Source organism: Carcharodon carcharias, chromosome 9 (genome assembly GCF_017639515.1).
Source record: "Carcharodon carcharias isolate sCarCar2 chromosome 9, sCarCar2.pri, whole genome shotgun sequence".
Classification (NCBI taxonomy): Eukaryota; Metazoa; Chordata; class Chondrichthyes; order Lamniformes; family Lamnidae; genus Carcharodon; species Carcharodon carcharias.
Genome location: NC_054475.1, coordinates 126,108,986 through 126,130,442, shown reverse-complemented (window position 1 = coordinate 126,130,442; position 21,457 = coordinate 126,108,986). Strand labels below are relative to the sequence as shown.

Here is a 21,457-nt window from a genome sequence, read left to right as displayed (position 1 = left end):
TATTTTATATTAAATTGGGAGCAAGTGGGTATTATGAAAAATAGTTTTATTGTTTTAGAAACTTGTTTATAAAGCAAGAGTGGCAAAACTATGGTCCACAGCCTGGATCCAGCCAACCAGCTTCAGCTATCTGGTTTGCAGACATGGAGCACCTCAGCCAGTTCCTTCTTAGCCCATCCATGGGATTCCAATGTTCTTATCCCTAAGGGATGCCGATTGTTCCCGCCTCATTCTGCTGTTTCAAATAATTGCTCAGGCGTTCTCATTTGCCTTGGGCAAAATCATTGAATTGCTTGAGTCAACAATCTAGTCTCCATCAAACTTCATGTTTCTTACTTAGCTCCCTGTTCATAAAAACCTTCTTATAGTCTTTTTTTGACCAAGCTTTCAACCATCTCTTACAAATGTTCCAACATCACTTCTCTAAAAGTACAATATAATGAAAGTTACTATTGAGCTTTCTAGTCATGTTTACATGACATGGAAGATCTTGGGCTAAAAATTCAATAGGGCCATTAGGAGCACAGTTACCTTGGTCTGTTTACCCTGTGCCATGATAGGGTGCAACATGGCACAAAACATTCTGTTGACTGGCTGCATGCTCAGCAGTGGGCCCAGATGCATCTGTGGCCTGAACAAATTATAGCTAGCTTGCACTTCTTAAAGGCAGCCTATGCCTCTTAAAGGGGAGGGGAGGGTTAGGTACACAAATTGAAAAAAGTATTTGCGAGAAGGGTTCTATTGGAACAGCAGGTTAGAGAGGGCTCCCAGGTTCTCTGAAATGACATTAGAGGTGGAAAGGCCAGTCAAGGACATCATTCCATAGGGGGGTGGGAGGCCTTCTGTGCACATGCCAGAAGGGAATCGGAGCAAGTAGCAACAGAGGTCTATCAAAGAATCAGGTCATGAGGAACCAAATAGAGTGCTAGAAAATGTTCAATGGCCTCACATGCACAGTCAAGGTCAGTAATTACATTCTCAGATGACTTCTCCGACCAATCGCACCACAACCTCACATACATACTGCTCAATGCACCCCATTCACTCATCTACCAATAATCTCGAGCAATCAGCACTCATGCCCGACATTCACTTGCTCAAACTCACCTTCATACACTTAACCACCGCAGCAAGCCTTACGCCTACATCTCGCAGTTCCAACATACTCCCAGCTATTCAGTTATGACAGGCACCACACCCAAGCACCTTGCAACACACTTACTGAAACTCTCCCCTTTCTTGCAGGACAAGTTTGCACATAACAGGGGGCAGCAGCAGAAAGCTAGAGCTGTGTGGCCGCTGATCTAGCACTGCATAGGAGCACTAGACAAGTCAAAGGCACCCACAAGACAGGTACTGAGGGAATACACGAGGATGAATCATTCAGTTTGTGTTATTAGAAGTGTTGTTGGATATAGTTATGTGATTTTTTTATTTCAGGATTTTGACCAAGGGGACCATGTAATTGGAACAATTGGATAGATAGATGTAGAATTACATAGCGAGTTGATATGCGGATGATTTTGGCTGAACCGGAGGCTGATTAACTGGCCACAGACACACAGCCCAACTGGAGCAATGGGGTCTTGAATGCCTCTGCTAACTCCTCTTGCTTGCTGCCTCCACTTCTGTCCAAGTTGCTTGGCCAAGAGCCGTGCTTTCATGAGAGCCAGGTTGTAAAGCACACAGCAAACCACCACAAATTTGGAGATATGTTCCAGCTGGTAGAGAGCTCCCACTAAGTGGTCCAGGCATCAAAGCCCTTGTTTTAGAACATCAATGGTTTGTCCCATGATGTTGCTATTGGCAGTGTGGCACTTATTGTGTGAAAGCTGCCCACATGTAGAACAGTAGCCCTTGTCACCTAGCAGCTAGCCTCTGCTTAGACATGGTAGTTTGAATATGGCAGGAACAGCTGACTATAGCGCAGGATGAAAGCATCATGGCTTCAGCCAGGGATAGTGCGTATCATACTCTGCATATGATCGTGCACTAAATGCACAGTTCTGGTACATCTCCCCATTGAGCTGTGGTGCTCACAGAACCAAATATCTGCAGTCGATACCTCACCCTGCACCTTTCAGAATGCCATAACACTGGCAAAGCCACAAGTCGATTCCTCCTGCTTCTCTCTAGTTAGAGAGAAGACTATGAAGCCCCCTCTCCTGGCTTGCAGAGCATCTGTTACGTCTCAGATGCAGTAATGCATGCCGAACTGAGAGGTTGGCAGTGAATTTTCTTTTTGAGATATTGGCAGTGCTAGCAACACTAGACTGAAAAGATCTGCTAGAGCAGAAGTTGAGGACCTTGGTGACCTTTGTGGCCCATTGACACTGTCCTTTCCCTGTTCAGTGGATGCAGATCCAATTGGAGGAGATGGCACTGTTGGGTGACCTCCTCCTGGGTGAATCATCGCTGCCTCAGATACTGTTTCTGGCTGCAGTGAAGGTATGAGAAGCAATTGACAGCAATTGCTGCATATAGCTTTCCATTGAAAGCCCTTCTCCCCTTTCTGAGCACAGCTTTCCCTTTCTGCTCCAGCCACTCTGAGTCATACCAGGCTTTCAAACTCCACTGAACTTGTTGGAAAGTTCAAACATCTCTGAGCGCATGTTCAGCTGAAAGTGGTTAAGAGCAGGCATTACCATGACCTATAAGGCCCAAGCTGGGCACCAAAACTTTAGACGCTGGATGATATGATTTGCCCACTCTCCATACTTCCAGTGTACGCACAACATGCCTGCCCTAGAACCTTTACAAGCATGGTGTGCTAGAAGTGGCCAAAAGTGGATTGGTAGCCATTTTCAACATTCCACGTTTCTTATTGACATCCCTCACCATCGTGTGCAAAATATTGCATTAAAATTCCACACTGGTCCAGAATTTGATACTTGGCAGCACAGTCTCAGGATAAGGGTAAATCATTTAGGACTTGGATGAGAAATTTCTTCAGTCAGAGCATTGTGAATCTTTGGAGCTGTCTACCCCTGAGAGTTGTGGATGCTCCATCATTGAGTATGTTTGAGGCTGAGATAGACAAACTTTTGATCTCTCGGGGAATCAAAGAATATGGGGAGCAGGTAAGAAAGTGGAGTTAAGGTACAAGTTTAACCATGATTGTATTGAATGGCAAAGCAGGCTCTAGGGGCTGTACTGGCTATTCTGCTATTTCTCATGTCCTTAGGTCGGGTATTGATATTCACTCTCTCTAGAAAATTATATGTTGTTCAGCTGTGTTTTATCCTTTATCCTATCTCAGTTTTGAGTCAGGAGGTTGAGGGTTCACCCTTCACTCCGGAACTTAAGTGCATAATCAAAGGTCACAATTGAGTGTAAGGAGAACAGTATTGACAGAGATGTCATTATTCAAAGAGCAGAGAGTTCTCCAAATATCCTGGTGAACACTTGTCCAAGCAACATAACCAAAAAGCAGATTAACTGTTCATTCCTCTCTTTGCTGTTTGTGGGATCATCTTATGCGCAAAATGGCTGCTTTGTTTGCCTGGAGTCACTGCGCATCAACGTACTGAATTCTGTGAAGCACTTTGAGACATGTGTTGAGGCCTTAAAATTGGTGTAGGCTGTTCTTTCTCTGTTGTATATGACCCCTGAGTCTAGAATTTTTTTAATGCTGCTTCTTATTCTTTTTAGAATGACAAAATTAGGTACCTTGAAAACGAACTGGAGAAACAGGAACAGAAATACCTCCATCTTCAGAATTTTACTACGAGTTTAGTTCTTGCAGTTAAAACGAATGACACAGAACAGCAGCAGGTAGGTTTAGTGCACAGCAGAGTTCTCACCAGGATCTCATTCTGGACTAACTATTCCAGGCTGTTCTGAGTACTGCTGTGACACTAGTTTGGAAAAGGTTGACATAAACGGTTAAAATGATCATTGAGAAATAAATGTGGCTGCTTCAAAATCTCTCACAGTTGAGCTATGCCAGGAGCTGGCAAAATCAATATGGAAAAAGACAAGTGGAGAACTATTCTTTGTCTTGATGATGGAAGGCAGTTGTGAATCTTGCAACAATATTTGGTACTTAGGACCAATCAATGCAAGTTTATGATCATTCTAGAATTTTTTGTAAATCTGGAGCTTGTACTGCAAGGCATTATGTAACTGTTGAATTGAAGGGTACTGATTGGTATACAAATTTGATGTTGAACTTTTCTTTGATTTATTGGAAGCTATAATAAAGTTCTGATATGAAAAGCAAATAATGAATCATAAAATATTTTGTTATAATGAGGTCACTTTGGCAGGAAGTTTTTGGAACTTAATACTGCAGAACATAATTATTTTCTGAGTAGTATAAATGGAGAAGTTCTGCACTTCATAGAATCATAGAATGGTTGAAGTACAGGAGGCCAGTTAGCCTGCCTTGTCCATGCCAGCTGTCTGCCAGAGGAATTTAGCTAGTCCCATTCCCGAGTCCTTTCCCTGTAGCCCTGCAAAGGTTTTCTCTTCAGGTGCTTATCAAATTCCTTTATGAAAGCCACAACTGAATCTGCCTCAACAGCCTCTGTTGATGCATCCAGATCCTAACCACTTACTGCATAAAATAAATAAAGCCTTTGATTCTTTTGCCAGTTCCCTTAAATCTGTGTCCTTTGGTACTTGACCTCTCTGCCAATAGGAACAATTTCTGCCTATCTAGATCCCACGTGCTTTTGAATCAAAGCTCCTCTCAACCCCAGCATTTCCAACCTGTCCACGTAACTGAAGTTCCTCATCCCTGGAACTATTCAGATGAATCTTTTTTGCCCCCTCGCCAATGCCTACACACTCTTTCTAAAGTGCAAAGCCCAGAATTGGACACAATGCTCCAGTTGAGGTTGAACTAATGTCTTATAAAGGTTCACCATAACTTTGTTGTTTTTGCATTCTATGCCTCTATTTGCCCAGGATCCTTTGTGCCTTTTTTATCACTTTCTCAACCTGTCATGCCAACTTCAACAATTTGTGTGCAGCCTATGTCCCCTTGAGATCTACCACTATTGTCCTCACAGCTCATAGTACTTGCAAGTTTTTTGTCATCTTCAAATTTTGAAAGTGTGCCCTGCACACCCAAGTCTAGGTCATTAATGTATATCCAGGAAAGCAGAAGCCCTACACTGAACCTGGAAAAGTCCACTGTAAAGCTTTTTCTGGCCAGAAAAACAACTGTTCACCACTGTTCTGCTTTCTGTGACAGCTAACTTCGTACCCATGTTGCCATTGTCCCATTTATTCCATTGGCTTCTATTTTTCTAGCAAGTCTAATGTGGCAATTCATGAAACATCTTTCGGAAGTCCAAATGACCACATCAATCCCCTCTGTTACCTCATCAAAAAAACTTAATCAACTGAAAACACTCCCTGCACATGTGATTGTCCAGGACACAAGAAGGTCCTGGAGCCCCCATTTGGTACAGGATGCCCATTTGATGGGACTGAAGTGCCTTTCCGTACTTTCGTTTATTAGACTTATTCCTAAATTAAGAGAAACAAAGTTAAGACCTAAATAAACTTATCAATCAGCTCCTTCCGTTTTGCTGACATGATTTTATTTTGTCAGCAGATAAACTTAAATGTTTTTATTTAATTCTTAAAATCTGTGATATATAGATAACGTACTCAAAACTTTTGGGCCCCTTAATGTTACTATCCCTCCTTAATCAGAACAAGGGAAACAAACTTAAAATTAACTTGAACACTGATCATAATTATCGAAATTATCCACTATATATAAAATATGGTAAGTTAGCTTACGTATTTTATTAAATTGGTTTTTAATTTTTATGCTATTTAAGTGACCTAGCTTACATTATTGGTAAATTAAATTAAATGTTGACCTGTAGACTCACCCTTGTGCTCCTCCTTGTCCTGTGATGTCACTATGCGATTTTATTTTCCTCCTGTTGATTTCATGGGCTCACCCTTTTACACTGCTCCCTCTGCTCTCAGCCTCGCCCTAAGTGCAATTTCTTGACCCCAGGTTAAGTGATTATGACTAACAAGCTTAGAGTTTGAATTGGTTTTTCTTTATCAACAACCTGTGCAATTAACTGTGGCCTATTGATGTTCTTGATATGCTAATTTGTGACTATATAACTTGTAGTCAGCATAACCTTTTCATTGCTGGACAGATTCCCCAGTGATTTCTTGTGACTGACATCACCTGAACCAAAAATTCAGCAACCTGATGTATTAGGTCCGAGCAGACCTAAAAAATGATTTGGCTTGCACTTAGGATCCGAGTACATTTAGCTAAAGTGCATGTTTGCTCATTGCCTGAGACTTGGTCCAAGTCTGCTGGAATCTAAAGTGATTAATACAGAGTCTTCAACTATTTGTGATTTTAATAAATTTTAATTTACATTTGCAATTGTGAACCAGCCTCAAAGCAGCCCATAACCTTGGAATTTTTAAAATATTTTTCAAACTACTTGAGCTCTTTCTTTCTGATGTTCCATGCCAAAGTTCAATGGCAGCTGAGCTTATAACAAACTAAGCAAGCATAATTACTTAAAAATTAGATTTTCCACATTGTGACTCCCTGTCAAATTCAGACATACAAAGATTTGATAAATGTATTCAATATTGTGAGGGGCTTGGACATTGTAGATAGGGAGAAACTATTCCCAATCATGAAAGGATTGAGAATGAAAGGACACAGATTTAAAGTAATTTGCAAAAGAAGCAACAGCAATATGAGAAAAAAACTTTTACTCAGTGGGTGGTTAAGATTTGGAATGCCCTGCCTGAGAGTGTGGTGAAGGCAGGTTCGATCGAGGCATTCAAAAGGGAATTAGACTGTTATTTGAAGAGGAAGAATGTGCAGGGGCTATGGAGAGAAGGCAGGAAAATGGTACTAAGTGCTTGTATTTGCTCATTCATAAAACTGGTGCAGACACGATGGGCCGAATGGTGGCCGCTTGCACTAAAACAATTCTGTGATACCATAGCCAAACATAGTTGTGATTATTCTTGCCTATTCTCATTTCAGTCAGCAAAGTTGTTGTTATTGGATGGCATCCCTTGAGAGATGCTGTAAAACACTCAGTGGTAGATAAGTTTCACACTTGCTGTTGAAAACACCTAGCCTTTTGCATTTCTGAATCTGCCCTTAACCAGCCCCTGTTGAGTGGACCTGGCACCTTTTGGAGCTGTCTCTCAATATGAATACATTAACATGCAATAATTGGGTCCCCCTTCATGATACCATTGCCTGGGATTAGTCTAGAAGTGACATTGGAATATCATTGGGAAAGTTGGGTTTTTTGGGTGATCACACTTTTTTACGTTCAAAGTGAGCACCAAACTTCGCTCCCTTCAACCCAGGAGGCAACGTCCTTTTGATTGTAGCATCCATACAGTTTGCCTCACAACAGCCCAGTAATAAAAAGTTCTTAAAGAAGAAAGTAAATTAGTAACAATGGATTTGCTGCAAATAATTGGCTTCGGGAAAGTTCAAACAAAATTGTGGAGTAAGAGGGTGTTCATAAATTAGGAAAGTAAATTACTATGGGCTAACCAAATATCAACTGTAAATCCCTGCGACTTATTTTGGGTATGTGAAGATTTATATATAACCCTGATCAGAAAAAACAGTTTATATGTCTTTTAGCATGCACTTTGTATGAAACGAGGAGGATTTGAGAGTGTAAAAATTCTGCTCTTTTAAGGATAAATTCCTTGAGCGCTTTTTCATGATGATGTTAGAAGATGTTTTTAACCACACTTGAATCAACACCATTTTCAGTTTTTAATAGCTGCTCTGATACAGCTATTTATAAAAATGTTGACATTTTCTCCTTACAGATGTTGCTGATGAACTTGCCTCCTGATACTGAATGCAACATGGATTCACCTGGCAACCGGGAACAAAGCTAATTAGGTTTCCTCTGTATCAGAGGATCTTACTAAGTGTGAAACAACCTTTTGGAAGTGATAAAAACTTCTTTAAAATTATTTGTATCATTGTTAAATCTTTTACATGTTTCAAAAATAAGACTGCTTGTGCTACAGCTTGATCCTGAAATGAAACAACTGCAGAATAAAATGGATTTTGTTAGCTAGTGTTATTGTTTTTTTTTAAGGGAGGTGGGAGATTGTAGAGGCCAGAGTTTGGCCATGCATACATTATATATTGCAGAGCAATAAAAACCTTACTCCAGGTTCTCAATTAACACAGCCACCCTTTTTATATAGCAGTTCTGCATTTTGACTAGACATCCACTCCACATTTCAGCTTCAAATTAGCATGTTGCCAAGTCTAATCTTCCTCCACTTTTCAACACTTGGGTATCACTGCACTCTACATGGTTGTAGAGTGCTTTGAGACATTCCGTAGATGCAAGTTATTTCATTTTACCTGCGTCCTGTTTTAAATGAGCCTGTGATACAGCAGCTTGGCAGTTTTTGAGACAGGCAGAGTTTTACCCAGAGAAGTAGAAGGAAAGGGTGACCTAGCCCTGACAGCATTCTACCCACTCTTTTCCAAAAGAAAACAAAACATTTGTCATTTCTAAGGTGCACAAGGCATGTACTCGTTGAAAGAAATGAGTACAGTGGTACAATCCTGGAGTTAGGAGGAGGATTTGCCTCAGGAATTCCGGGCAGTATTGGAGAGAAGCATTTCTTTTCCTCAAGCAGCTATTTTGTTTAAAAAAAACCTTGGCTCTGAAATTACACTGGAATGCAAGTAAACAAACATTTAACTCGTCCTTCTGAAATCCCTACAAGGTAGTTTATGGGTATTATCCCTTTTATTTTAACCAATAAGTCCACACACTCAGTTAATATAACAGTGATTTGACAGTTTGTACATGAAGTGAGTGCTGGTTGTGGAATAATGCATTCGCAGACCCTGGTTTTCTGCCCATGTACATTAATGGAGAATGAGGACCTCTTAGCTTGCTCTTCCTGCCCAGCACCCCTGTGAACAGTGATGCTTGCCAAGAAGAGAATCAGTCCAGTAAATGTTAATACATAAGGATTCCATACTATTGTTTCAGCGACCTGGTTTTTAATGTTTTTTTGTTTTACTTTCTCTTTATGTAAAGGATTCCCATGTAATTGAGTGCTCATGGGGCTGAATCTTCCAGTGGTGTGCAGGGGCAGGCCTGACATGCCAACGTGTAAAATGATGTCGGGCGTGTGTCCCAACATCATCGCGTGACATTTTGATATTTCATTTGGCGGATGTGTGCCAGAGGTGGCTGTGCGCCTGCTGAAATGTCAACGGCCTATTCAGGCCATTAAAAAAGTAATTAACCTAGTTAAGTCCATCCAACCTTAAGGTTGGCGGGCAGGTGAGGAGCCCAAGCGATCTTTGCGTTTTTTAGGAAACCTCATCCGTGGGCGGCATGAGCTTTCCTGAAGTTTTGATAAAATAATTAAATAAAATTTCCAAACTTCACAAACATGTCCCAGATTATGTGACACTGTCACATGAGGGGACATGTTTAAATAAATTTTTACTTCATTTATTAAAAATTTTTATAATCCATTCAATCTCCCTGAGCTCCATGCCTCAGGGAGATTGCTGTGCTCTTTCACACAAAAGACCGCAGGCCCCAGCTCTCCCTCCCCCCACCCGCACAGGTAGTGCTGAGCGCTACTGGCTGTGCGTTACGCTGGTCAGGCCTTAATTGGCCCACCCACGTAAAATGGCGGCACGCAGCCAATTGCAGGGACTCTGGATGCAACTTACGTTTTGACAACTGCTTGACCACCTGTATTTTTGCTGTAACTACTTTCAGGACAACCTTTGTGCAGTCAGGGTTTTGATGGAAACTGTGTCAACTTTTCTTAATCCATTAGTTCATTTTTCCCATGTAGATGCACTGATCTAAAACTAAAATGAGCTCAAATTATGACTGAGTCGTCTATGAATCTTGGTGTTCTGAGTAACTACGGTATTTGCCAGATATTCTGAGTTGCCATGTAATGACATATCATCAATTACTTTTTATTTGCAACAACTTGATACAGTGCATGTTGCATTTAACACTGATGTGAGACTTAAATGATTAACACAGAACAGTTAAGATTTTTTTGGTTGAGCATTTGGGAGGAGATGCCAGCTGGAGATGAGATGCAGTGTTTCACCAAAGAACAAAACATATACAGCCCCCACCCACTCTACCATCAATCATGGTCCCTGGATGTGTACAATGTCCATTACGATTATTTTTTATTTTTTTTGTAAGTAGAGAACAAAGCAGCAAAGTGCATATGAGTTTTAAACAGGCATAAGCATGTACTGGGGGAAAAAAATCAGTATTAAAGAAAGGCAGAACTATTGGTATTTATTGCATTGAAGCTTTGATTCTATCCCTCTGGTTCTTTCAGTTTCCACAGTTGAACAGAAATTTACTCATTGAAACATACAAAATGGAAAACATGATACTGCAGATTAGCTTTATGAAATGTCAGCGTCAATGGCATCAAGGTGTTTGCTTTGCGTAGCTTTCCAAAGTGTCCTATGTGGTTGCACTGAAACGCTGTGCTGAGACTGCAGGACTTTGGTCACGCCCTGTGGTTGCTTGGCTCCGCAGCGCTGGAGTAATCACCCACCCTCTAATGGTCAGTTAGGATATTGCTTCCCTTGGCCTGGAGTGTCCCTGCTCCTCTGCTGTTTTACTAGCTGGACAGTGGGGGTTGCTCTGTACCATAGCTTGCTTTCACCACTTAAGATGGATCTGTGCTGTAAATGGACTTTGGATTGCCTGACAATCTGAATGGCCTCTTCAAGGGTCAAATCTTCCTTGGCTTGAAGCATGTCTGAGAGTGCATCCTCCAACAAAAATTCTGTCCCTGATTGGCTCTAATTTTCAGTTGACCGTAGTCACAGCCTTTAGTTGTTCTCTATAGCTTATTAATGAAAGGAGTCAAAAGGTTCTCCTGGCTGTTAGACACATTTGTTCAACTTTGCTCTTTCAAGGACCCTGTTACCGCTCAGATTAAAATATGTTAAATTATTGTAAAACTTGGTCCAATTTTGCTAAAGAGTCAATGATTCCTTGTCTACCTATTATATTGTCAGCTATTAGACCTACTGAATAAAGCTGTGTGTTAAACTGTTCAGCTTTTGTCTTTTTGCCTGGGCCTGAAGCAATCATGTATCTAAGGAATCTCTTTCTCCAAAGTCCCCAATTTTGTGATTGGTTTGGGCCTTGAATGAGACCAAACTGGTCTGGTAAGGTAAATTTTTAGTCCATGGTCCTTTAAGTTAAAAGTATGTATAGCTTTAAATACTGTAAGGAAATCCAAGATGGCGCTGCTGTTTCTTAATGAGCTTTCCCGTGCTTGTTGGCTTTGGCGGGCTCTTGCAGGTGTGAGCTAGAGGACTTAAAACTCATTCTGGCCAAGAGCTTAAAAAGTTTTAAAGTTAGCAACAGTCAGAATTACTGTTTTAAAACATACCGTGAGCAGCCTGAGTCCTGAGTTGGCACCTGACCACGTAGTGGCCACGCTTGCTCCGACCGAAGAAACAAATTAAATTAAGTAACGGCATTCATGATTTCTGTGTTTCAAAACTTTCAGCAGCAACTCCCTGGATCAACCATTCTGAGTCTCCCCTACAGTATCTAAGTATTTTCAAGTCGTGAGACCGTTGATTCCCGGTTTTTGCTGGGTCCTTTAACTGCCGGTTATTTGTTATTTAATTTAATTTGTTTTTCGCTCTGAGTGAGTTTGGCCACCACTTAGGTGCCAACTTGGGACTCAGGCTGTTTACAGTGTGTTTAGAAATCGCAATTCTGACTGCTGCTGACTTAAAAGCTTTTTAAAACTTGTTCTGGCCAAGATCTTGAGTATTGAAGCTGGACTTCCGTGGGATTCAGTGGAGACTTGTGTTGCAATGTGGAGTTTTATTTCTGCCTTCTGCTTCCAATCTTGCTTTGGAGCTTCTCTCATGTGATCTCCCTCTGCGGTTTCGCTTCTGGTGCTTTCAGTCAGGTCAGAATGCTGCTCTTTACATTTTCATGATTTCGGGGTCCACCCTTCACTGCCGCCATGTTGTAAGGTATTGTATGTAGTTTGGTAGATCTCATGAAGAGGCTTTGAGTCTTGTCTAGTTTTAACAGTAAGTGTTTAACTGCTGGTAACTATGGACAGGATGAGCATAATTTTCCATTCGGCGTGCAGGCACACGCTGGATATGGCGGAATGTTAAATGATTTCAGGCATGTGTCCTGACGTCATCGCGAAGTCGCACAATATTTCCTTCGGCAGGCGTGTGCCAGAGTCGGCTGCCGCCCACCGATAATTGATAGGCCTATTAAGGCCATTAACCAAATAATTAACCTTAATTTTACACTGCCCATCCAACTTTATAGTTGGCGGGCAGGCGAAAATGCCAAGCGGCCTTTACATTTTTTAGAAAACATCATCCACGAGCGGGATGAGGTTTCCTAAAGCTATTACAAATTAAATAAAAACTTTTTTGAAAGATAAAAACATGTCCCATTTCATGTGACACAGTCACATGAGGGGACATGTTTCATTAAATTTTTATTGTATGTATTTTTTTAAAAGCACTTCAATCTCCCTGAGGCAGCTCCATGCCTCAGGGAGATTGAAGCGCCTTTTCATGCACATGCGCGAAAGAACGCTGGACCTGACTCTCCCTCTTCCCCCCGCCTGCACAGGTATCCGCTCGTGATCCACGCAGATTCACACTTCAGTTATATGCTCCTTTACATTACTGTACCCAGTCCCACATTAACCCCTTTTATGCCATACCCTTCTACTGCAATAATGCCATTGGATGTCATGGGGAAATGGTTAGATTTTCTCTTTGTTGGAGATAAGTGGCAAGTAAAATTTGTGCCACATATCAGCCCAAACTTTAATAGTGTCAAGGTCTTGCTAATGACTGTTTCACTACCTGTAGAATTCCAAATGGTACCAAACATTGTCAATAAACAGTGAACATCCCCATTTCTGTCCATAGGATTGAGGGAAGACAGCTGAAGATGGTTGGGCTTACGGCACAACCCTGGAGAATTGTAGCAATGTCCTGGGCCTGAGATGACTGCAACTACCCTCCTTTTTGATAGGTATGACTCCAACCAGTAGAAAGTTTTCCTCCCAATTCCCATTGACTTCAATTTTACTAAGGCTCCTTAATGCCATACTCAAATGCTACCTTAATAGGAAGGGCAGTCACTTTCCCCTCGCCTCTGGAATTCTGTTCCTTGTCCATGTTTAGACCAAGGCTGTAATGAGGGGTGAGCTAAGTGGGACACAAACTGAGCATTGGTGAGCAGATTATTGGTGAGTAAGTGCCACTTGACAGCACTGTTGAGGACACATTTCATCACTTTGTTGATGTGTGGGAATAGACTGATGGGGAAGAAATTGACCAGATTGGATTTGTCCTGCTTTTTCTGGACTGGACACAGGGTGCCACTATTATCATTGTGCTGGAACAGCTTTGCTAAAGATATGGCTAATTCTGGACTGAGTCTTCAGCACTACAGCTGGCATGTTGTCAGGATCCATCGCCTTTGCTGTCTCTGGTGCACTTAACTGCATCCTGACATCAAGTGAATCATGTAGAGTGCACTGACGACTGAACACTTGTGTCTATGATGATAGGTGTAGAGTAATGGGTTCATGGTTATGTTAATAAAACCATAATGTTAATGATGATGTAAGCATGACATCAGAGTCAGATGACTAAGAGGCTCCAAGAGGGCAAGACGCAGAACAGCCTGTGTCCTGAAAACCATATGGTTACCCTGAGGCCCTTGTAAATAGTTCCTACTCAAGAAATAGGAGCAGGAGCAGACCATATGGCTCTTTGAGCCTGCTCTGCCATTCAATACGAACATGTTGATCTTGGGCTTCTACTCCACTTCCCTGCCCATCCCCCATATCTCTTGATTCCCTGAGCAACCAAAAATCTGTCTATCCCAACCTTAATGTATTCAATGCTGGTGCATCCACAACCCTCTCAGGCAGAGAATCCCAAAGATTCACAACTCTTTGAGTGAAGTAATTTCTCCTCATCTCAGTCCTAAATGATCAGCCCTTATTCTAAGACTGTGCCTCTGTGTTATAGATTCCCTGACCAGTGGAAACAACTTCTCAGTATCTACCAAGAAGGAAAAAAACAGTTTGGACCAGTACTCTTATTTCCCAGTTTTTACTGGTGTTTCATTTTAAGGTATACAAGACCAGTTCAGGCCAGTATTCTTATTTCTGAGTTTGTACTTTTTTTTTGTTCTGGGTAGGCCCCTTCAGAATCTTGTATGTTTCAATGAGGTTGCGTCTCATTCTTCTAAACTCCAGAGAAAATAGCTCAGCCTCTCATCATAGCACAACCCCTCATCCCAAGGACCAATTTAGCGAACCTTCGCTGTACTGTGTCCAATGCAAGTATATCTTTTCTTAAATGTGGAGACCAAAATTGCACACAGTATTCCAGGTGTGATGTCACCAAAACCCTGTACAACTCACACAAGACTTCTTTATTCCTGTACCCCAATCCTTCACAATAAAGGCCAACATGCCTTCCTTATTGCTTGCTACACCTCTATGTTAGCTTTATGCGTTCCTTGTACAATCACACCCAAGTCTCTTTGAACTTCCGCACTTACAAGGTTCTCACGTTTTAAAAAAATAATCAGCTCTTCTGATCTTTCGACCAAAGTGAATAACTTTGCACTTCCCTACATTATACTCCATCTGCCATCTTGTCATCCGCTCACTTAACCTGCCTATATCTCTTTGCAGCCTCGTTGAATCCTCCCCACAGCTTACCTTTCCACCTAGCCCTGTACCATCAGCAAATGTAGATACATTACTCTCTGTCTCTTCATCTAAGTCATTAATATAGATTGTAAGTAGCTGAGGCCCCCACACTGACCCTTGTGGCACTCCACTATTTACTACCTGCCAGCTTGAAAAAATCCTTTTTTTGCCCTCTCTTTGCCCTATCTTTGCCTCCTCTCTATTCTTAATAAATAGTTTCAAGAAAAACAACTACCTCATGTCAATCATAGAATAAGCAAAGCCTCATCAAGATATGGTAAGACAGTAAAACATGGTAAAAGACCAAAGCATGGTTACAGTAAAACCCCTTCAAAACAGTGGAGACCTCAGGAGGAGGCCGAGATGGATCATTCACTCAACACTTCTGACTGATGGTGTTTGGAAACACTTTAGCCTTGTCTTTTGCACTCAAATGCTGGGCTCTACCATCACTGAGGATAGGGATACTGGTTGAGCCCCCTTTCCAGTTTGTTGTTTTTACACAAGTGGACAACTGGATGTGGCAGAACTGCAAAACTTTGATCTGATCTATTTGTTGTGAGAACCTTAACACTAACATATGTTGCTTCTGCTGTTTTCTTGTGTTGTCGTTTCATCAGGGTTGTTACTTTTTTAGGTATGCCTGGTGCTACTTCTGGCATGTTCTCCTGCACTCCTCATTGAACTGGGGTTGATCCCTTGATTTGATGATGGTAGAGTGAGGGATGTGCGTGCCATGAGGTTACAGATTGTTGTTGAATACAATTCTGTGGTTGATGTCCCACAGTGCCTCATGGATGCCCAGTTTTGAATGACTAGATCTGTTCTGAACCTATCCCATTTAGCACAGTGGTGTCCTCAGTGCAAAGATGGGAACTTGTTTCCACAAGGGGCTATAGGATGGCCACTTCACCTAATACTGTCATGGATGGATGCATCTACGAGAGGTTGTTTGATGAGGATAAGATCAAGCAGGTTTTTCATTTGTGTTGGTCCTCTCACCATGTGCTGCAGGCCCAGACCAGCAGGTACATATTTAAGGATTTAGCCAGGTTAATCAGTAGTGCACCCAAGCCACTGTAGGTGATGAGCATTGAAATCTCCACCCAGAGTACATTCTATGGCCTTGCTACCTTCAGTGTTTCTTCCAAAATTTCTCCAATTCCCATGTTGTCCTTACAATGAGGTTTTTCTTGGAAGAATTACTGGTGGGAACAATTTCACCTCCACATGAGATTGATATTTAAACACAAAAGGTTAACAAAAATAATGATTTTCAATCAGTGCTGACAGAAATATTGGCCATGCCAAATGTGCATTAGGGTAGCACCAACCCAATTTATTTGTTTCAAAAGTCTGATCTTTATGCAAGTTAATATGGTACACTAGGGTCTGGATTTTACCGTTGGTGAGCGGGGCCAGGGCCCGCTCGCCAACACATAAAATGACGCACGGTGACGTTGGGCGGAACTCCCAACATCATTGCGCCCCATTTAAATTTTCAGGAAGGCGGGGGCACAGCAAAATCAGCTGCGCGCCCGCCACCCTGTCAATGGCCAACTGAGACCATTGACAGATCAATTAAAGTTATTAGTGAACCTGCCTGTCCAACCTTAAGGTTGGTGGGCAGGCAAGGAGCCCCGGTGAGAACTGGAAAAAACATGAAACCTCATCCACAGGCGGGATGATGTTTCATGTAGGGTTTTAAAAATTTTAATAAAGTTTTTTGGAAATTATGGACGTTGTCACATGAGGGGACATGTTAAGGAAATTTTATTTTGTCTATTGTTATCTTTTTCACATTTACAGCTGATCTCCCTTAGGCTGCACTTAGTCTCAGGGAGATGCGTGCGCTCTTTCGTGTGCATGCGCGAAAGTGCACACTCTCGATTTTAGGAATCCCCCCACTGCCCGCACAGGGAGCGCATAGCACTTCCCTGCGGACGTCACGCTGGGCAGGCCAATTAAGGCCCGCCCACATAAAATGGCACCGTGCCTCCGATTGGGGGCACCGATCGGAAACAAGCCCGCCTATCAACTTCCCCCGCAACGGGGGGAAAATTCAGCCCTAGGTTTTTACTTGTGTGTATTTTTCTCCTTCTTCTCTATTCCTCTTACTGATCATTTTTTTCCCCACTGCCCTTTCAGTCTCCAGCCTTATTCTATCAGTCCTGGTTCAATGACTGGTAGAAGCATATGCCCACTGTTGCTGCAACTATAACTTTATATTCCCTGTAATGCTATTGTCCTTGAATTTCAACTCACGGAAGCAACTGAGAGCCATTAAAAGCTCCCCAGCTACATTTTGAAGCAAATTATGTATTTCCATAACTTGAACCTTAAACTGACACTGTGTGAAAGCAATTTGGAGAATTTTACTGTTATTTGCTTCCAACAAGTCCTTTGTTCAGTGGTCTTGCTTGTGTGAGACATTTATTAACTGAAACCCTATTGTGAAGCCAGCAGAGGACTTGCCTGTACTGAGTTTTCATCAATCAGTTTCATGATTCACCTTCTCCTTGGGGATGAGCTTTTCGAAAAGCTTTGTGAAATTAAATGTATCAGTGCAAAACCACAACTTCCGACATCCGAAGTAATATTGATTTTATTAATATCAGCCTAAGTGAACAGGAACCTCGTACAGCGAGCGCAAAAAAAAACTTTGCTCAGTATTTTAAAAATCATGATTCCTAATGAGATATTGTTATCAAAAGATTTGTGGCCATTTCAATAACTTAAGGAATTGTTTCACGAGATGAAGCAATGCAACTTGGATTTGGGGAAAAATACAGAGATGTAGTATTTGATTTTTTTTTCCTTCTTGGAACGTGGAAGACACTGGTGAGGCAGTATGTTGCCTATACCAAGTTAAGCTGAGGAGGTGGTGATCTGTACTGCGGCCTTGAACCAGTGCATTCCTTGTGTTGATGGAGCTTCCACAATGCTATGAAGTTCACGAATATTATCCTAAAAACGATCAAGAAACGGCATATGTGTCCAATTCAGCATGGTCTGTCATTTGGACATGTTCCCATGATATTGCTGCTTTTGCCTTCCTCAGTAGAAATCATGGGGCTGGGTAAGTGTTGTAGTGCATTCTGAACATAGTCAATATAAATCTCTTTGGAATAACTCCCAAAGTTGCAAAGCTTTTTACAACTTGTTTGCTATTATAATGGCGGCTGCTTCTGTGTGGAAACTAAATTTAAGGGTGGAATTGTCCCAGGTTTGCACTAAGTGTGGTAGCAGGCGCAAAAAATAATATTTTACCCACCAGCCGCAATGGGCAGCTTTTCATGCCGCATCAGCCCACCTCAAAAATCATACATTCCTGGGAAGCACACTGTTATGCAGGCAGGCGGGCTCTTAATTGCCTGGCAAGCCATCACCTTGCCGCTTCCTCACTCCGGCCTCTATATTTACAGTGCAGCCACACACACACCTCTCAGTTCTTCCAGCCCCTCGATTTAGTGACACATCCCTGGAATGCATTTTAGAAACCGTGGGAGCCTGCTGTGTTGTCCTCTTCCCCTGCTCTGGCCGCAGGAGGGACAACAACATCACCAATTCAGCTTAGGAGGTGGTAATAGGGGTGGTCAGTGCCAACACCCTGCAAAAGAGGAAAGCCATACTGTACCGAAGAATATTCTCCTCTGTACTGCCTTCTCGTCATTCTCAACTCTCACACTCACAAACCCATCACACATCCACAGGGATCTCACTTACTGCCAGTTCAAGGGACATCGCCATTCATTCTCTTACACACACTTTCATTGTCCTCATCCCATCCATAACACCACTCACCACCCTCATGTGCCAGGCATACTTATCATCTGGCCTGGCAGGCATCCTGTTTATATTGTATCCTTATTCATGCAAGATCAGCTGGCACACAACAAGAGGAGGAGGTTGCAGACTGAGGAATGTCCAACATCAAGGTTCTAACAGACTTTGAAAATAGAGTTATACAGCTAGCCGGCAAAGATCTGGACTGGTCCTGTGCTGTCGGTAAGGTCGGTGCTGCTCTACCAAATGAGGATCCAACAGTGCAACATCCATCAGACAACCACGCTGTGAGTGATGTGTCCTGTTTCACAGGCCACTGCCATGCGCTAATTATCTCTCCTTGCTTTCCCAGGCACATCTGGGAAACAGCTGAGGGAGTCCACTCAAGCCCCAAGGACACCTCATAAGAGAAATCTGCTGAAACCCAAATTGAAGACCCGTCACAGTGCTCACCCATACCCTCCACCAGCCCAGAGGCACACACCTCAGTGGGACCTAGTTCTAGAGTAGCCTTGGGGGTCACAATCTGCTGAGACATTGCACTGTCTGACCCGCAGCAGGGACTTCCCAGGTTTCCAGCACTTGGAGGACTGCTGGAGACCAAAATTCTGTTGAGTCTGAGTCAGATGAGGAACCTCTGGACTCTGTCATACCTCAGTTGCTGGAGCTGCAAAGGCAAGCTCGGGAACATCAGGAAGGGATGTCCACTGCACTCCTCAGATCGCAAGACACGATGGAGGAGTCCGTCCACCTTCAGTCTGAGATGAAATCGCCGGCTTGCCAACGCACCGAGGTCAACACTGGTAGGATGGCTGCCGCCATGGAGACTTCGGTCCAGGAGATTAGTCCTGCACTGCTGCATGAGCTCAACTCAATCGCTGATGCCATAGTTGTCAACGCAAGACAGGTGCCAGGCAGCTCAATTGCACTCCAGCTATCCTTTCTCCTCAAGGAGTCAGCCAGGGGCCCTCAGGGAGGAGGATTAGAAAGTGCTCACCTGGCCATCCACCCAGGTTACTCCAGGAGTGTCCGGCCCATCTGAATCCCCTCTTCCTGTGACCTCAACAGCTCCAGCTCCACAGGCCGAGGAGGGTGCCACTGCCACACAGCAGCACCCTGAAAGCAGGCCGGAGCCCTCCAAGTCTCAGCCGTCCAGAGGACGCCCATCAAGGTCATCATGGACAGGGCATAGCAGTCAGCAGGCTGCCTCCACTTCTGCTGTGGATGTCGTGGTAGCACCAAGGCGTAGCAGCAGGGTTAGGAAAGTTAAGGAGGTGTAATTGCACAACTGGGCATGGTTGTTAATCACATGTACATAATGTTCACTATTGTAAATAAACTCCCAAGAATGTCTCCCTGCCTATGGCTCCTTGTTATGATGAGCAGTGTTCATGTCACAGATGTGAAACCTTGGTTCCTGCACAAGATAAAGGCAGGTGTCTCAGTCCAGGGCCACTTCACTGTACAGTGTGTAACCTTCAGACCAAAGCGATGGTCCAGCTTCACATTCATCTGACACATTACTAATGCCTGCATCTTGAAGGTGTTTGTCATTGCTGCCAGAGTGTCGTGGACAGGCGTCACAGAGTTCTGTCATTCTCTCTGTCAGAGAGAATGAGGTGGGGCTGCCCCCCCATATCTTCAGCATCTGTGACCAGTGATGCTGTGTTCCTGAAGGGGTCAGGTGCTGAAGGCTGACAAAGATCAGGCGCATTTAAAGTTTCACGACTGTGTCTCCACGCTATGACCCTGATCATAGAGTGCAAGTGAGTGCCGTCAGCCAGACAGGAGTCAAACATTCACAGAGGCCATGTGAAGATCTATGGAGTTTCCTCACTGCATGCCATCATTATCCTTCTAGAATGTAGGGACTATGGGCCTCCACTGCGTCTCCATGACAGGAGCCTTATCACAGAGGGTATGCGCACTGCCATCAAACAAACAGGAGTCAAACGTTCACACGTGCAATGTGAGAATCTATGGTGCCTCCTCACTGCATATTGTCTTCATCCTCCACCAATATAGCAGTGAAAGAGCACACTCTTGGCTGAGGGAACTCCCCTGCCCCCTGCCCGCAGGCCGGTATCTCACTATCTTGGTGGGGGGTGGGTGGAAGAGCACCTGTTTTATACTCACTAAATAATGCTAATCTTTCACTGACAGACAGTATGCAAGGTAATTGGTAAACTTCATCAGGAAGGGCCCTATAATCATTGGCTCTTTCCCCTTACTCAAGCTAACTTCTCCTAGAATTTTTCACAATGTTAATAGTCATGGTGGTGAGGGAGGCCTATGGGTCTTTATGAAATAGAGCAACATCAACGTAATGAGAAGTGTTACAATCTCCATGGGGGATTTGTAAACCAAAATCATGCAATTCAACAAACTACCCACAAATGGAGAAGTTACCAAGAAAATTTCACTTTGTGTAACTTTTGCTTTAACATGAATCAGAATCTGAAAAATTAACAGGCAAATCGTGATTGATACACATATGGAATAACAGATACAACAAAGACTACCTCATGGAGGTAGTAGACAGTTCACTTCACCTGTGTGGTCCAAGTTTATGCCACACAGTTCTTCCAAACAGAATTCCAGTCCCTTTCCTTCAAGGACTTAGCTGATTTTCTGCAAGCACCAGGTTCCACATAAGCATGGTTCTACACATTCAGTCTTCCCTGTAAGGTGTACTTCTTTCAGGAACCTTTTCAGCTGTCAGCTCCCGTTGACCTAGTGTGGATCCAGAAGAATTTGTGCTTTGCTTTCTTCTTTCTGTCTGCCAACCATTTGGCCTCCGTATTTTAACTTCCTTGCAGTTAGTACTGCTTCCAGAGCAAGAGTCACCAGGTCACATGGACCAGTATTTCTAATTACCCCAAAAATAAAATTAATCCCTTTACAAGTGATGCAAACT

The 21,457-nt window shown here is 42.9% G+C and overlaps 1 protein-coding gene across 8 annotated transcripts in view; it reads left to right on the top strand.

Annotated features, from left to right (window-relative positions):
* The window catches only part of hdx (highly divergent homeobox), a 97,033-nt gene extending 88,971 nt beyond the window's left edge, over nt 1-8,062 (top strand). For 7 of the 8 annotated variants that reach the window (XM_041194652.1, XM_041194657.1, XM_041194654.1 and 4 more), the window contains 2 exons: nt 3,652-3,774; nt 7,810-8,062. In XM_041194652.1, coding sequence (XP_041050586.1) covers nt 3,652-3,774; nt 7,810-7,881 — 195 coding nt within the window. In that variant the 3' untranslated portion in view covers nt 7,882-8,062. Of the gene's footprint in view, nt 1-1,245; nt 1,354-3,651; nt 3,775-7,809 lie in introns of those variants that run through there. The other variant, XM_041194655.1, reaches the window with a different exon arrangement.
* Nucleotides 8,063-21,457: the final 13,395 nt, after the last annotated feature.